Source organism: Carassius carassius, chromosome 37 (assembly GCF_963082965.1).
Source record: "Carassius carassius chromosome 37, fCarCar2.1, whole genome shotgun sequence".
Classification (NCBI taxonomy): Eukaryota; Metazoa; Chordata; class Actinopteri; order Cypriniformes; family Cyprinidae; genus Carassius; species Carassius carassius.
The window spans coordinates 19,632,255-19,647,798 of NC_081791.1; the positions used below are offsets into that span (position 1 = coordinate 19,632,255).

A 15,544-nucleotide genomic window follows, 5' to 3' on the forward strand; every position below is an offset into this window, starting at 1 on the left:
TTGTGTTTCGAGTATGAAGCGAGTGTTTGTGGGTTTAGAGGTCTGGTGCAGTTGCTGCCCATTCTCTGTAATATTGTAGGAATTGCTATCCACATAAGCTGTGGTGGCATTCCTGCTTAGAACTTATTTAAGCTTCATTTTAGACTTTTTAGTGGTTTTATTCATAGTTCTAGGATAGGATAGAAAAGGATAGAATGATGAGTTCAAACCTGCGTCGCCCATTTGAGCACCATGGCTTAATGTAATCTCTAACCATGTGCTTCTACAGAATATTTGAAAACTTTAAATGTGATGTTCAATGCATCCATGATCACATATCAACTCAGATCTATAATTAGTAGTAGTTGGACTGAAATGAAAACTGAAGCACACACGCAGGCTTGAATGTGCATTCTGTGGAATAGTTCCCTTTGTGAAATAGAAAAAGCATACTAGTTTGGAACAACATGAGGGTAAAGGATGGCAAAATGCAATTCTTTCAGTTAACTGTTTCTTAAAATATGTTTTGGAGAAAGTTATTACATCGGATGTCAGATCTCTCGTTAATATTAATACAGTCATCTGAAAGGACGAGTTTGAATCATCATTGTTATTCAGCTAGGGAAAACTGTTCAGCATCTGTTATTCTGTAAGTAGGCACCTAATGAGACAGACAAAGGCTGCGAGAGAAAGAAACATGTAACTGCTCTTAAACAGAAAGTGGAAAGGCTGTTTCTATGAAAGGAGAGCCCTGGAACTGTGCGCCGGAGAGCCAACAGTCGGCAGCTAATAATATCTGCTGATGTTAATCCAATTAGAGTTGATTTAACACTTTACAGAGCATGATTTATAGAGGCGTTTATTGGTTTTCTGTAACATAATCAGTTTGGAAACTTAATGCATTGTTTGGGAATGCATGTGTGACTGGAAACAGGGGGAGAGCAACTTGTGCTCTGGGTTATTTGAAATGATACCCCCATTAATAACACCAACTCTGGCCCTGCTAGGGCTGTTTTTCTTGGGCTTTCTCTAATCCTCGGGACCAGCACAATCTGACAATAATTCAATCTTCAGAGAGGGAGGAAAATGAGCTGTATTTAGTAAGATTAGTGAGGACAGTAGTGTCTAGCCCTCCTGCCTCCCAAATGAGCTGCTTTTTTTTCCATCTTGTTGATTGTTTGGAGAGTTTGATGGAGCCAGCGTTTCAAACCCATGCTAATGGAGGTTAAGAGACCCTGATTTGATATCGGAGCAGACGTAGGTGATTAATCTTGTACAAATAGAGGTGTCTTATATTACTGATTGAGCTGAAGGCTAAATCAAAGAGAAAACCAGTGCGTGTTGATCGCCGCTAATGCTTTCGAACAAATGTCGGTTAGCACAGGATCGCGACTAAAGGTGCCGATTCTTTGCTTTTCGAGTTCTGGTAATTGTTTTGGTTGTAGTCTTATCTTCATTTGTGTGTTTTTGGATGCAGTCACTCAGTTGCAGATGACCCTGGCTTCAGTGCAGGAGCTGCTGGTCCAGCAACAGATGAAAATACAGGAGCTGACACAAGAGCTGGCTAACTCGCAGGTAATCACAGCACAACACTTGCCACAATGGTAAACAGAGGGATCTAATGAAGTCAAACAATAGTTTTAATGTGAATAACAAGGCAGAATTTAAGTTCACTGATAATCTTCCCCTTCACCACAGCTCTTAAATTTATATTCAAAGAACATTCAGCAGGGCATATAGCCTCAAGTTTGACGTCAGTAAGACACAAGAACTTGTGTTATTTGACATCATTGATGTTAAACCTGGTTTGTTCATTTTTTGCAACATAAGTGCAAATGAGATTTGAGAGATGTGGCGGAAGGCAAAGTATAGCGATTTTAGGCCTGTTGTACATAAAGCCTACACTGGTGTAAATTTGGAACGAAATAAGTGTGACTAAATGACACCATTACTTGGTTTGGGTGAGCTGGCCCTTTAAAATTTGTCCAGTAGTGCTGTAGTTGCAGTAAGTTTCCATATTGGGGTTTGGTTCAACCGAAGTGCCTGGAAAACAAACAAATCATACAATCTGAACATTCCTTTAATTTTTGACACTTTTCATTACGGACCTTATGTAAGGAATGAATGTGATTGTTTATGGTGCATGTGAGAGTAATAGTGACAACATTATTTTTATTTTTTGCATAAAATAATTCTGTGTACATTACGTAAGCACCATTTATAAACTGCGTAATCAACAGGTCAGAAATGCATAATTTTTCATTCATCCTCTGAAATACCTTAGATACATGCATACAGAAGCAAAAAGAAAAACTAAAAACTTTATTTGGCTTTATTTGGCTGTCTAAAATGGTTGCATTCTTCCCTGGTAATGTCATTTCTCTTAGAGATATTATGAATGATAGTCTTCACTTGTTTTGTTGATATGTTGAGTTTAAATAAAGCCCTCAGTGTGCATTTTCATAAGGCCCTTTGCGGCACTCTGTTTCAGGGGCGCATCCTCTATAAAACAAGGCCACTTTGAGTTTAAAACAACACAGGGCATTTTTCAGTGACACTGAGACTGATGCCTCACCCTGATGTGAATATTAGTGGTGACAGAACTCATATGCCGCTCAGAAGAGAAAAATGTGCATCAGCAGGACAAGGCATGTCATGGGAGCTCCACAAAGAACATGTACGGCCATCTGCGGAACGTTCAGGTCATCCAGGGAGAGGAAGTGAACCCACGCTGATGCCCCCTCCTGATCTCTCCTGTATCTGTCATTTGCTTTCTGCTAATTTCATCTGGACTGAAACCTCATTTAACCCCCACCCATACTTCAACTAGAAGAGAAGGACCAGAAGGATTTTCTCTGAGCTCCAACTTAGAGGCATGTCAATTAAAGAATTACGGAGGAAGGAAACTTTATTGTTCATAAATAATGCTTGGGATTTCCCGTCATCTGTGGCAGCGCATAAAAAGTAAATTACGGGTTAAAAATATCAATTATGTCCTCTATGTGCTATGTTTCATTTTGTTTGCACTAGCAAATAAAATCAATTCTCTCTCTCTCTCTCTCTCTCTCTCTCTCTCTCTCTCTCTCTCTCTCTCTCTCTCTCTCTCTCTCTCTCTCTCTCTCTCTCTATAAAACAAATATATTTATAAAAATAATATTTTATTAGTTATTTGAAGTATTAAATATATAGATTATGTAGTAATTAGTAGTAAATATATAGGATATATAGTATATTTTATAGATTAAAAATCGTGAATTGAATTGAAACAGTGTTTTTTTACTTTTGAGAAACTAAAAAGCTGAATGAATGGATAAATTATCTAAAATATAAACAAATATTTAGAACATTTAAACAAACAAAACAATAAAAATGGTATATTAATAAGTAGTATTAATTATATTTTAAGATGTAAATGTATAATAAATGATATATAGCAATTTTTTTATTTTTTTTTATTTTTTTAACAAAAGCTCATTTATTTAATTATTTAAACCTTTATGCCACACAACCCACAGTGATAGCCAACAGAAAAAGAATAAATAATGCACAGAAAAATACAGAAAGTGTACAGTACTGATGTTGTAGTCTTTATCACATGCTAATTTAATGCATTATGATGTCATTATCTTTCAGAAGAATGTTCATGATGATACAGTCTTCAAATCCTTTCTAAAGACATGTGCTTATCATCTATAAAGAGTAGTCATCTGAGGGAAATCGCCTGCTGAAAACACATTGCCAAACCTCAGAATGTGAAACTCTACGTACTTTGTATCTTACGATACTGCGATAAATCATCTCTTAACTGCTCCAAAAAGCGCTTTGGAATTGCAACTGAGGGCATGTTTTATGTCCACAGCTTGTTAAGCACATGGGTTGTTTTACTGAAGCATCTGGATCCCGTAGGAAAACATATGCAAACACATCTGGCCTTGCAACAAATTGAAGTGAAAATATGAATCTCTCACCCTTCTGAAGTTTGCAAGAATTGCAGACTCACCACTCCCCCCACCCACTCCCCCCAGCATCCTTCCGTCGCCCTCTTGAAGTTTGTCATCCATAAACTGGCTTGCCAAATAATCTCCGGTTCACCTCTGCTGTTAAAGAGACATGCCTCCGCTAGTTCCAGAAAAATGCCACCACATCGATCTATTGTTCAAAACACTTTAGGTCATCATCCACAACAACTGCCCTAAGTCAAGTAAAAATGGCTGAAATTCTCTGTCAAATTCCAGATTGAATTAAAAAGCTTCATTTGTCATGAGTGCCCTGCTGGAAAGCAGCAGTGTGTGTAAAGTATAGTTCACATCAAAACGCCCATTAAACAAATCATACAGTGTACTTTGCGCTGATCCTAAATTTTGTTTTGAGAGATGCGGGGCCCTGTTGTCTAGAGCCATATGGGAAATTCGGGAAATTATTTTCAGGTCCAGAGCATGAAATGAAGGACATGTGTTTAAGCTTTTTGGCTGCGTATCGTTTTCATTGTGCGGTTTTCTGAGTTGCCTTTTCCGAGTTCTTTACTCTGTGCAGAATGCGCCAAGCTTGGCAATTAAACTTTCTAAAGCGGAAATGTGTATTTAACCAGAAACACATGGTGACTCCTGTTTCCTCAGCTGCTAAGTAAACATTTTTATACATATCTATATATTTTCAAAGCCACACAAATAAAATATATTCTGTTATGAGCACAGTGGTCCTGTTTCTCTTTAGCAATCACTCAAACTGTGGATATGTTTGTGCTCATAGTTTAATAGTCTTTTTCATCTCTGTACGTAGATTGGCTGCATACTTTGTATTTCATCAGTGCTCACCTGACTAAATTTTTCTTATGCACACCTGAAGCTGTTATTCAAATGGTGATTGATAAAGTCTTCGACTGATAAAGGAAGTCAGTTGGAACTTCTAAAGAAGTTTTGTTGCATTGTCTTTGTACCAATCAAAATTCTCAAGTGATTCGTCAGGTGATGTAAATTATTAGACTTTTGTTTTCGTGCTGTCAAATTGATTAATCGTGATTCAATGCATCCAAAATAAAAATTTGGGTATTTTGAAGGTATTTTGAAGAATCCATATGGTGCGAGTACTTTCAGTGTTTTATATTTTTTTTTGTGATGATTTGAATTTTTGATTTTCTGAGCTAATTCTCTGTGGAATGGACTTAAATATGACGTTATTATTTTGAGATTTTCAGTGATTTTCTTTATTTGACCTTTCTTTTTTTAAGCTCCAAAATTTGCCCACTGCTTTGTCAGAAAATTTCTGTTTTGAATGAATTTTTTCAATTTCAGGCAGATTGTCTACCACTCATTTGCCATCACTGAACTGTATTGTATCAGTTGATTTAAATTTAAGAATTCTTTTTTATTTATTTAGCCAAAGCACTTTGTTCTCCTTGATAATATTTAATACTGAATAACAGGCAGAATGTTGCACCTCATTCTCCACATATATAAAGCATTATCATCTTGACTGGTTGAGTTTAATTGCTGTGCCGTTTGAATATAACGATAGCTGTCTTTATTAGTGGCTGCTCGTGGAAGATTAGGAGCACTTCGATTTTTTTTTTCCTCTTCCACCACAGAACGCCCTGCCACTGAGAAAGTGAATAAACAGGCTCAAATAAATCGTACCAGTGCTTTCACCAGAAAACATTCCCTTGGAATTTATTTTCAAGCTGATTCCACCATAAATATACATGTATTAAGCGGCGGAAAGAGCATCAGAGAGCGAAGCAGTGATTTAATTTGCATTCAGACGTTTCTTAACTTGCCTTGTTAAGATATTATCCGTTGTAAATGTTCTGCAGACATTTGCTTTAATGTATTCCATGTCTGACTGCTGTTTCTGTGTAAGTACGTGCATATACCTCTCTTGTACAGTACGCTCCACCTCCTTAAATAATTACCCAGACTGAAGCAAAGCTTTGTTCACACTTAAGAGGGTGATGGACCCTGATCACACTGCACTGACCCCTCTGACTGGATGGCTGCTCACACAGTCAAAGACATGCAGAGAAAGGCCTTTAGCAGCAATTAAACGGTCATCACTAAATGTGTGTGCGTGCGTTTGGCTCTCGAAATGAAGAATTGCAATGGCGGAACTTTAAACACCGCCGGCTGAGAGGTGCTTTGTAGCCTCTGTTAAAATATTATTTAGATTTTATGTCCGAGAAGTGTAAGCTAAGCCTCCGAAGCAATTAATTTTTTTTCCCCGTTACAAAGGTAAAATGAGCAAGAGGTACATTCCAGCCTTATTATATGGGGTGCCGTGGGGAGTGTGGGATTAAGATGGCCATAATGAGGTGAGGCCTGTAATAAGAGTGTCTTCACCAGGCCTAATGTGCTCGGCTCGGATCAGATGTGGCCTCTTCGAAAACGGCGCACTTATCTGAGGGCTTTAGGAGCAGAAAGGAGACAAAACCGCAGTCCCTCCCCAGCCCTCATTGTAAATGAGTCCGATCCTTTTCAGATGTGATTCAATTAATATACTTTAGATTTAATTACATGTGGAAGAGTCCGAGTTATCCCTCTCCTCTCGATAGGGGGGTCTCTGCTTTCTAACTAGCCGCCCCTGGTGACTCCGATGTTCTTAATTACACTTTTATTTTCCTTTTCCCCCCAGCCCTTTTTTCACTTCCTCTTCCTGCTCTCGTACCCCCTCAGCGGGCAGAAAAACTGGAATGGGATTATGGGTAGATGTGGGATGTTTGTTTGTGGATGGTTTAAAGAGTTATTGTGTAGCCATACAGGAGCGGCTTGAGAGAACTGAAATTAAAATGTAGAGGGGCTACAAATCTTTCTTTTTTTGTGTGTGAAGAGGGTATCTTTTTATAAATTGACATTACCAACCACCTGTCTGTTTAGGGGGAAAAAATGATGGATGGATTATTTTGGGCCTTTTTTCCCCTTGAAGTCATTTGCTATTCAAATGTTTGCTGGCCACTTCAATTGGCCATCACTCCCTTCAGCAATTCATCCCATGGCAAGCAGTTGGCGATAAGGCTTCTTTTAATAAAAACCTCCCTGACTTGATGAATACTGCCATTGTTGTGCCAGGGACCTCTTATCAAACACCTCTGTCCTGCTCAAATCAGCAGTCTGCAATATGGAAAAATATGTAAAAATGGTATGATTAATTCCCCTGGCCTTTTTTTGAAAGATCCTGACCTTCTGGGTGGAGAAAATACAGTAGCTGGGACTCGTCAGTGTAGTTGTGGTTTGATATTGAGACTTTGTTGTCTTGTATTGGCAGTTTGAATGCATCAAATTATTGTGTTCATTGAGTGACTCTTGACAAATCAAATTAGAACAATTCACACTGTAACAGATCTCTGCATACCAATATAACAGGTTCTGGTGAATAAGGCCTGATGTGTTAGAGCTTCCACATTCTGGGCCAGATTTTCACTGTTAACAACAGTAGAGAAAAGCCAATGTAAATGTCAGTTTAGCAGCATTTTAAAAGATAACCATGATTATGTTTACAGGGGTTTCAGAATGATCCTTGGTTAATGGTTTGAGGCGTGGAAAGCCTATAGTGGTAAATAATAAGAGTTTTAAATTTGTTTTCAAAACCAAAACGATGGTGATGATCATTTGTAATTTTGTCTCTTCAGGCCTCATCTGCCACCAACCGCATGCTGGAGTCTCAGAGCATCAGTGAACTCAAGGCTGAGATTTTATCTCTTAAGGGTCTTCTTCTCAGCAGGTAACTTTTCACTTTTTTAATACATCTCTAACAATAGATGCCATATTTGATTTGACGGACAAACTGTGGCTTTGAAGGATTTAGAACCTTGTGTATTTGGGTGTCAGTCTGTCAGTTTGCTAAACATTAAAATTGGTTTTCCACAAATTGCAGAAATTACATTATTATTTTCTGATACATAACAGTATGACATTAAACAAACAGTATTTCCCTCACGCACTGCCTTGCTTTTGTTTGTGTACAATGAGGTCTGACACCCAAAAGCCATGTCCTGCCGTTAAGAATTTCTTTATTTTACGATACGTTCATATTTGTGCTTGAAAACTAATAAGATGCATGTACTTAACATTTCATATCCTGAAAGAGACCTTTAGTTGATGCTCCAACATGCATGTTTTGTAATATCACTGTGTAAATAAATGAGTGGAGAGCATTGTTTCCCACTTAGGGCAGCTGATATTAGTATGCCTTGGGACGATTTGGCAGATAAATGTGTCTGAAATGGTTTGATCTGTATGTGTCATATCGTTCTCTTCACCGGGGCATATAGCTGGAACCAGCTCATTACTGGTTAATGAGGCCTGCTGCATCCAACAGGTTCCCTCAATGCCCCAAGATGGATCTTCCCTCACTTTCATTAATGTTTACTTGATTATGTATGTGTCATGCAAATTAAGATCTAAGTAATCTCATACATCTGAAATTCACACAGATAAAAGCTTTCGTTTGTCTGCCGTTTCGTTCTCATTAAACATTTTAAGCTGTAATTCCCTTTTTCTTCCAGTGTCTGAATGTTGTATCTGGTTGTCCTTCTCAAGATGTGAGATCTTTGCTGTAAATACAAACCAAGCTCACCATCTGCTCAACTTGTTGCCTCGTGTATTCAAACAAAACCACCCTGAAGTCGCTTTTGAATTTATTTTACCTTTGTTGTGAGGACATGCTTTGTTTTGAATCAGATGCCAGGTGTGGAGTACATATGGACATAATCTCTCATGTACTTTCAGACTGACAAATCTGCTCGTGTTCCCAAAGCACAATAGCTGGACTCGCTCGTGCATATTTTAGGCAGACACAAGCCTGAGGCACAACGTGTACTCTGTTGTGAGAGATTTCAGCAAAGAGTTCGAAGAAAGCGCTTGTAATTTTCTATTCACGTCCTCTTTTTTCTCAGGAGACAGTTTCCCGCTTCACCCTCCGTTCCCAAAATCCCATCCTGGCAAATCCCTCTCAAACCCGGATCGCTGTCCAACCCGCCCTCCATCAACCACAACAACAGCAGTAGCGACATCTCGCCCGTCAGCAACGAGTCAGCCAACTCCTCCCCCATCAAAGAGGGCAACAGCTCCCAGGCCACCCCGTCAGGCTCGCACTGCCTGAACGGAGACGTGGGCCTGGGCTCCATTCTCCCTCTGGACCTGAAAGACCAGGTCCGTATGGAAGTCCAGGGCGAGGAGGAGAAGAAAGAGGATGATGAGGACCAGGATGAGGATGACGACGTGACCCATGCGGATGAGGGAGACCACCTGAGCGTGCAGACGGAGGACAGGAGAGGAGGTGACGGACAGATAAATGAGCAGGTGGAGAAGCTGCGGCGTCCAGAGGGTGCGAGCAATGAGAGCGAGGTCGATTAGAAAGAAACTCTAAACTTCATCTGTCCATTGGCTTCTCTCGGTTTCCTTGGAGTTAATTTAAGATCTGCTATCACACCCTCGTGGCAGTAAAACGGCTACCGTGAGCATCATTTAACATTGTACGAAAGCAGCAGGTGAGGTGGATTATGCTCCTTTCACTGCAGTTCTTTACCCTTTTGACTTTTCAACATGCAAACTTTCAACGTGCAAACCAGACTGAAGGCACAAACCCTTCTGCATGCCTGAACAAGCACAGCAACTGAAATTTCTGGAAAGAAGACAAGAGAATTATGAATTTTATGTTTTGCAGTCCATACATTTCCCCTAAATGCTAGCTAGCTGTTTTACTAGAGACTGTAGTACTCCAAAAAATGCCTGTTTAAGTGTACCATAGCACTTCAATAGTCAATACAAATGTCATCAATTGTGGTGTAAAGACTATAGACAAATCAGAGGCCCCACAGAATTTCGTTGTGATCTGAGATCTGTTTCAACACCATATCTTTTGGTTTGTTCAGCAGTAAACACTGGTTTTGGATCAGACCTTGTAATCTGTCGTAGTGAACCAGTTCTCCTTCAGACGTGTAGTACACCAGGATTCAGCAGTCTGTGTAATACCGAGGCCTTGTATTTTGTGTTTAGAGTGATGGTGGATTTGAGATTCCTGTGGGAGAAAGGAAGAGAGAGAGAGAGAGCGAAAACGAGTATGAGAATGCAGACAATGAGGCGAAAGAGAAATGTGTTTGTCTCTGTCGTTTCTCTCAAGTCTCCAGCAGGGTAGCTGATTTGGTTTATGAAGTATGTTAATAATCAAATGATCGACAAATAACAGATGTATTAGTTCATGCGGCTTGAAATGTCAAGGAGGCTAAAATCGGAAATCTAATACTGAAAGCCTGTTATATTGTATTATATTACATGACAAACCCTCCAGTCCAAATTATATAGGCCTCCTGCAGTGAATAATCTTAACATGAAACGGTGCTGGGGTTTTGTAATTAAACCGTGTAAAACAATGGATGCTTCAGCGGAGGTGCTGACAGTTGTGCTTTTCTCTTTGGGGGCTTTTCTCTCAGAAAGTCCTGAGAGGATTAAAAAAGAAGACGAAAAAAAAAATTCCCGTGATGCAAATGGAGAGTAACGTATGAATATTTAACTAATGAAATTACTCACTCACCAGCTGAGGAGAAACAAAGCCAGAGAGATCCTGGAGTGAGAACAAAAGTGTCAGATCCATTGTGACATTTTCACTTTTAACAAATGATCTTCAGAGTAACCGGATTACAGTGCAGCCAGGTGAATTGTGGGTCTGGGACTGCACAATGAAAGAGTCATGTGTGTATGTCTGCTTACTTCCTAGATTAGGAATGGCTTAACACTAACCCACACAAGAATAGCATATTTTCATATGATACTATGTCAAGAGTAACCGTGAGTTCACTTTTTTTTTTTCTAAAACTTGGGTGAAGATTTGTAAAGCTAAAAATCCAAATGTGAAGTGAACTTTAGAGGAATAGTTCAACCCAAACCACAACAAATGTGATTTACTGAAACCTTTTTTTTTTTTTTTTTTTTGTGGAACAAAATGATGCATTTTGAAAAAAATCACACTTCTCCTTACTATAGATCAACAGTTCATAGCAACCATGTCTGTTAAAACTCCAAAAATATCCCCAGAAACACCATTAAAAACCAGATCAGTCCAATTGATGAATGGTTTTTGATTAACCCGTTGATCTGGTTCACAAATCACTCTACACATTTAATTCGCAAAATTTGACTGATCTGGTTCTTCTGGTTCTCAAGTTAACAGTTCAAGAACTGATCAGAAAAAGTGTTTTTGTCTTTTTTTGGAGCTCAACTGGTCTCTATTAACTTGTACACAAACACTATTCAAGACCTAACACTGTTTGTCCCATAAAAAAGGCTGTTTGTAATGACATGAAATTGAAAATAACGGGGTTTTTTTTTTGGTGAACTATCCTTTTAAAGGAATCAGTAAAGTCTGTTTAATCTTGAAAGTAAAAGACAGTTTTTGGTGTCAGAAGTGTCAATGCAGAGTTACCGAAAGTTAGCTTTTTAAGTGAGAGGAAGGAAGGAAGACCATCAGAATGAGACAGAGCTTCAGTGTAAGTGTGTGTGCATGTATCAGTTTTGCTTAAAACCACATTCAGGAGTTCCTGCAACTGGCAGGTTGTTTCTAGCAGTGTGGCGACAGAGGCCTTTAAACAACATAGTATGCTAATTTTTGCCAATCATTGCTATGAGGGTTACTGATTGCCTTTATCTCTTTAATGTTGCACACTCATCTCGAACTGTTTTTCTGACAGTTTTGTTAAGAATACATCCTGCTGCTCAATTTCAGAAACTCAGTTTAGTGATTTAAGCATTCGTTCTCATTTGCGTGAGCTGTGTGTGTCCGCTTGATAGGTTTTATAAGTAAGCTTACGTCAAAGGTCTGTAACAGTTTGTACAAACTGCACATTGTTGCTGTATGTGGGCTCTGTTGATGTTGTTGTTGTTGACACCCTGCCGGTATTTGTCTCTGAAAAATTTTGGTATGAAAGATGAATGTACATAATTGTAATAAATTTGATTTAGCGCAAATTTCCTTTATTTTCTGTTGATTTTTTTATTTGATCAGGAAGTATATAAGAAAGGAGTCATAGTATTAATTAATCATTTATTCATTGGTGTAAATTATTCATATATAATACATGCATTTATTTTGGTTCTGTTCCAAAATAAATGATTAGAAATATAAATTAAATTTAAATTAGGCAGTTGTTTACACAAGTACAAATAATTATTAAATGTAAATTATTTACTTTTTTTAATATAATTTGCACATTAAATGAGATGGTAACCAGCCTTAAATAAACTGTGTGTAAAGTCTGCATAACTATGTATTTGATCTGACTCTAAATTTCACAGTAGATCAGCATTCTTCTTGGCATTTTCAGTGGACTCTATTAAATGAATTTCAGTCGATAAACCTTGATCCTAAAGCAGCACTGTTTAAAAATGTAAAAAAGGCCCCATTCCACTGTAGTAAGCAATACAAATATTCCAGTGCATTATCAAGTTTATGAATTTAATTTGTCTGTCAAGGTCTAAATGATCAATAGCCTTGCACATATTGATGTGGTGTATAAACTTCTCAAAGGTTCGATACCGCATCCCTTTGTAATCCATTAACCTCTCCCCGGAGTTCAGGCCAGGCTCAGATTTATAGGGGCTGCTGTAATAAATGCACTTGTACATCATTTAGTGTCTTATGGGACAAGCAGTGCGTTCCTGCCCAGAAAGCCTCTTCCATCCCAATCTCCAACTCTTTGGAGTGGTACTATAGGTGAGGCTTACCAGTCATTAAGACCCAACGTGACTCATAGTAACAGGTTAAGATGCTGGAAAGCTAGAGCAGGGAACACAAGGAGGCTGAAGTCTTTATGTCCTTTCAGAGCGATGGAAAGAAAGGGTTTATTTAACAGACACTGAAGGTTCTCTGGAGCGTCAACCTCATCAGTCGGCTTTACTAAACGGAGTGCGCTCAATAGGCTGCTGCTGTATTGATGTGTGCTGAACTCCATTGTTCTCCTGAACTGAGCACTCAGCAGGTTAGAGGGCTGAGTGTCTCCTTGGATCAATGCAAGGGTTGTTAGCCCTTCCTGCTCCAGGAGGTTCAGTGAACACAGCCTGCGCTCGCAGCCCGGGGTGCTCATGGAGGAATTGCAATAGGTGAGGCCACATCACCTCAAGTCCCAATCTGGATTGTCTTTTGCCATCCATAGCTTACAGAGCCATTTGAGAGAAAAAACATGAAGAGATCAAGCAACCACTTCTTTGAAATTTAAAATGATGCATTTCAAAATAGTGCTTCATAACTATTAGTTAAACTTAATTATGCATTTCAGTTTACATAAGTACAAATTATTAATAAATAATTTTATAATAACATTATAAATGGGTTCACAACTGAAAATTAATTAGAATTAAAGAAATTTTAAAGGTGACATCATGAAAATCTGACTTTTTCCATGCTTAAGTGTTATAAACGGGTCCCTGGTGCATCTACCAACCCAGGAAACCTGAAAAAGTCAAGAAAAAGTTTACCCAGTCATTTTTTTTTTCTTGGTAAGCCTTTCTCTGCAAAAAACAAAAACAAAACAAATGCTTTAGATTTTGCTCCCCCTGTGACATAGAAAGGGGATGTTATTATAATATGACTGCTCCTTAATCTGCAAGTTCCCACCCACGGCACCACCATTGTGTTTTCACAAGCGACAATAGTGTACCAGTTTTAATGCCATGGTGAAAGCAGTGCAGTGGATTTATTGATTTATTTACACTGCTGCCACACAGATCTAATACAAACAGGAGATTTCTTTCCCAGCTGTTTACATTCACAGACCTAACCGAATGTTGTTTTCTTTTCTTCTTTTTTTTTTGACATAAACTTCTGTGTATTTGACAGTTTATGAAAGAGAACTTTATTTAGCACTCGCATGCCGTGTGATAGTTGTTTTCCATTGGTGTGCTTTGGATGTGTGTGTGTGTGTATATAATTTTTTTGATAAGTTCATATAAAATTTATATATAATATCAATTATATGAATATAAATACAGTCATGGCCAAAATATCATATATTTAATATATGTATATTTTTTTTCTCTATTAATTTGTTTTGTCTCCCAAAGTATGTAATAAACATGCTTTAAGTCCTGTTGTCCTCTACAGTCGACATGTATGAAATCGATGTCTTGTTTCATATCAAAATGTCATATTTTGACTCCAAGCCACATAAAATTTTTTCCGAGATGTTGATTTATGACAAACTATTTAAAGGTTAGTAAGATTTAAAAGATAATTACAAATTATTATCATATTTCCATAAGGGTATCACACTTGATTACTAAATTAATGTCAGCCATATTTAAAGACCAAGGAGAGGGAGTGATCATGGTGAAACATCCAATGATTTGGTATCTCTGAAAAGACCTGAATGTGACAGCACAGGACATCCAGACTTAAAACTGATCGTAACGACTCAAAGAAATCGCTAAAACATAATGTCCTCCATAGCTGGTAGTCAGGAGGACATATTCAGATTTACTTTTATATATTCACAATTTACATTATATGATCAGGCTTATAAAGTAGCTACATATTCAGATTTACACCTATATAATTGAATAGATTTGTATAAAATTACTTATTGTTTGGCACCTCACAAAATGGATGTGTGTGTATATATATATATATATATATATATATATATATATATATATATATATATATATATATACACACACACACATACATATGTATATAAGTGTGTAAGTCTGAAGCGACTTACAGTGCATTCAGGCTATCAAATGTTACCTATCATGTGTTCCTGGGGAATCGAACCCCCAACCAACAGTAGTCAACATTTTAAGTGGATCAAAACATTTAATCAAAGTTGTCCTAAAACCAAAATGTGTCTTGTCCCAGGACAACTTTGAAGAACCATTTTGAACCACTTCAGATGTTGACTACTTATATATATATATATATATATATATATATATATATATATATATATATGTGTGTGTGTGTGTGTGTGTGTGTGTGTGTGTGTGTGTGTGTGTGTGTGTGTGTGTGTGTGTGTGTGTGTGTGTGACACATTAGCATGCTGTATACTGTACAAGTGTGTAGAATTATATGTATATCATTATTTATTTATTTTTTATAATGCAATTTAATCTCAGTTTCTTTGTAATTTCATCATGGAGCACTAGGGGGTTGTGAACCCTGGTTTTGGAAACCATGGTTTGAAAGTACTTTGTGCTATATGTGCTACTAGTAAAACTAAAGGAACACTTTTAACACCCTTAAACATAACTTTCATCACTACAGTGCTGTCATAAAAATGGAATTAGAACACATTCCATTTTAAAGATATCAGCCGATGCCAGTCATACCTATCTTTATTTTTAACAATAGCACAGCAGGTGCCCCATTAAAGCAGTATCCCTGGACACAATCCCAGTCGCCGGGGCAGAAAACCTCTCCAAGTTCTCTCAGCTTTGCATGAGAAAGGTCAAGCCTAATTCTACAGGGATGGACCAGAGGGGTGACTTCCTCCTTCCGTCTCAGATAAGATAAGCAGGAGCGCATGCAGTGCTGCATGTGTAGGAGGGAGCCTGTTTGATGTTGTGCTAATGTGGGTCCAGACCTC

At 38.1% G+C, this 15,544-nt stretch overlaps 1 protein-coding gene across 3 annotated transcripts in view; it reads left to right on the top strand.

The window, feature by feature from the left end:
• LOC132118300 (peroxisomal membrane protein PEX14-like) overlaps positions 1-11,930 on the top strand; it is a 70,432-nt gene extending 58,502 nt beyond the window's left edge. For all 3 annotated transcript variants that reach the window (XM_059528049.1, XM_059528050.1, XM_059528051.1), the window contains 3 exons: positions 1,457-1,554; positions 7,598-7,689; positions 8,864-11,930. In XM_059528049.1, the coding sequence (XP_059384032.1) occupies positions 1,457-1,554; positions 7,598-7,689; positions 8,864-9,323 (650 nt within the window). In that variant the 3' untranslated portion in view covers positions 9,324-11,930. The remainder of the gene's footprint in view (positions 1-1,456; positions 1,555-7,597; positions 7,690-8,863) is intronic.
• The last annotated feature ends 3,614 nt before the right edge of the window (positions 11,931-15,544 follow it).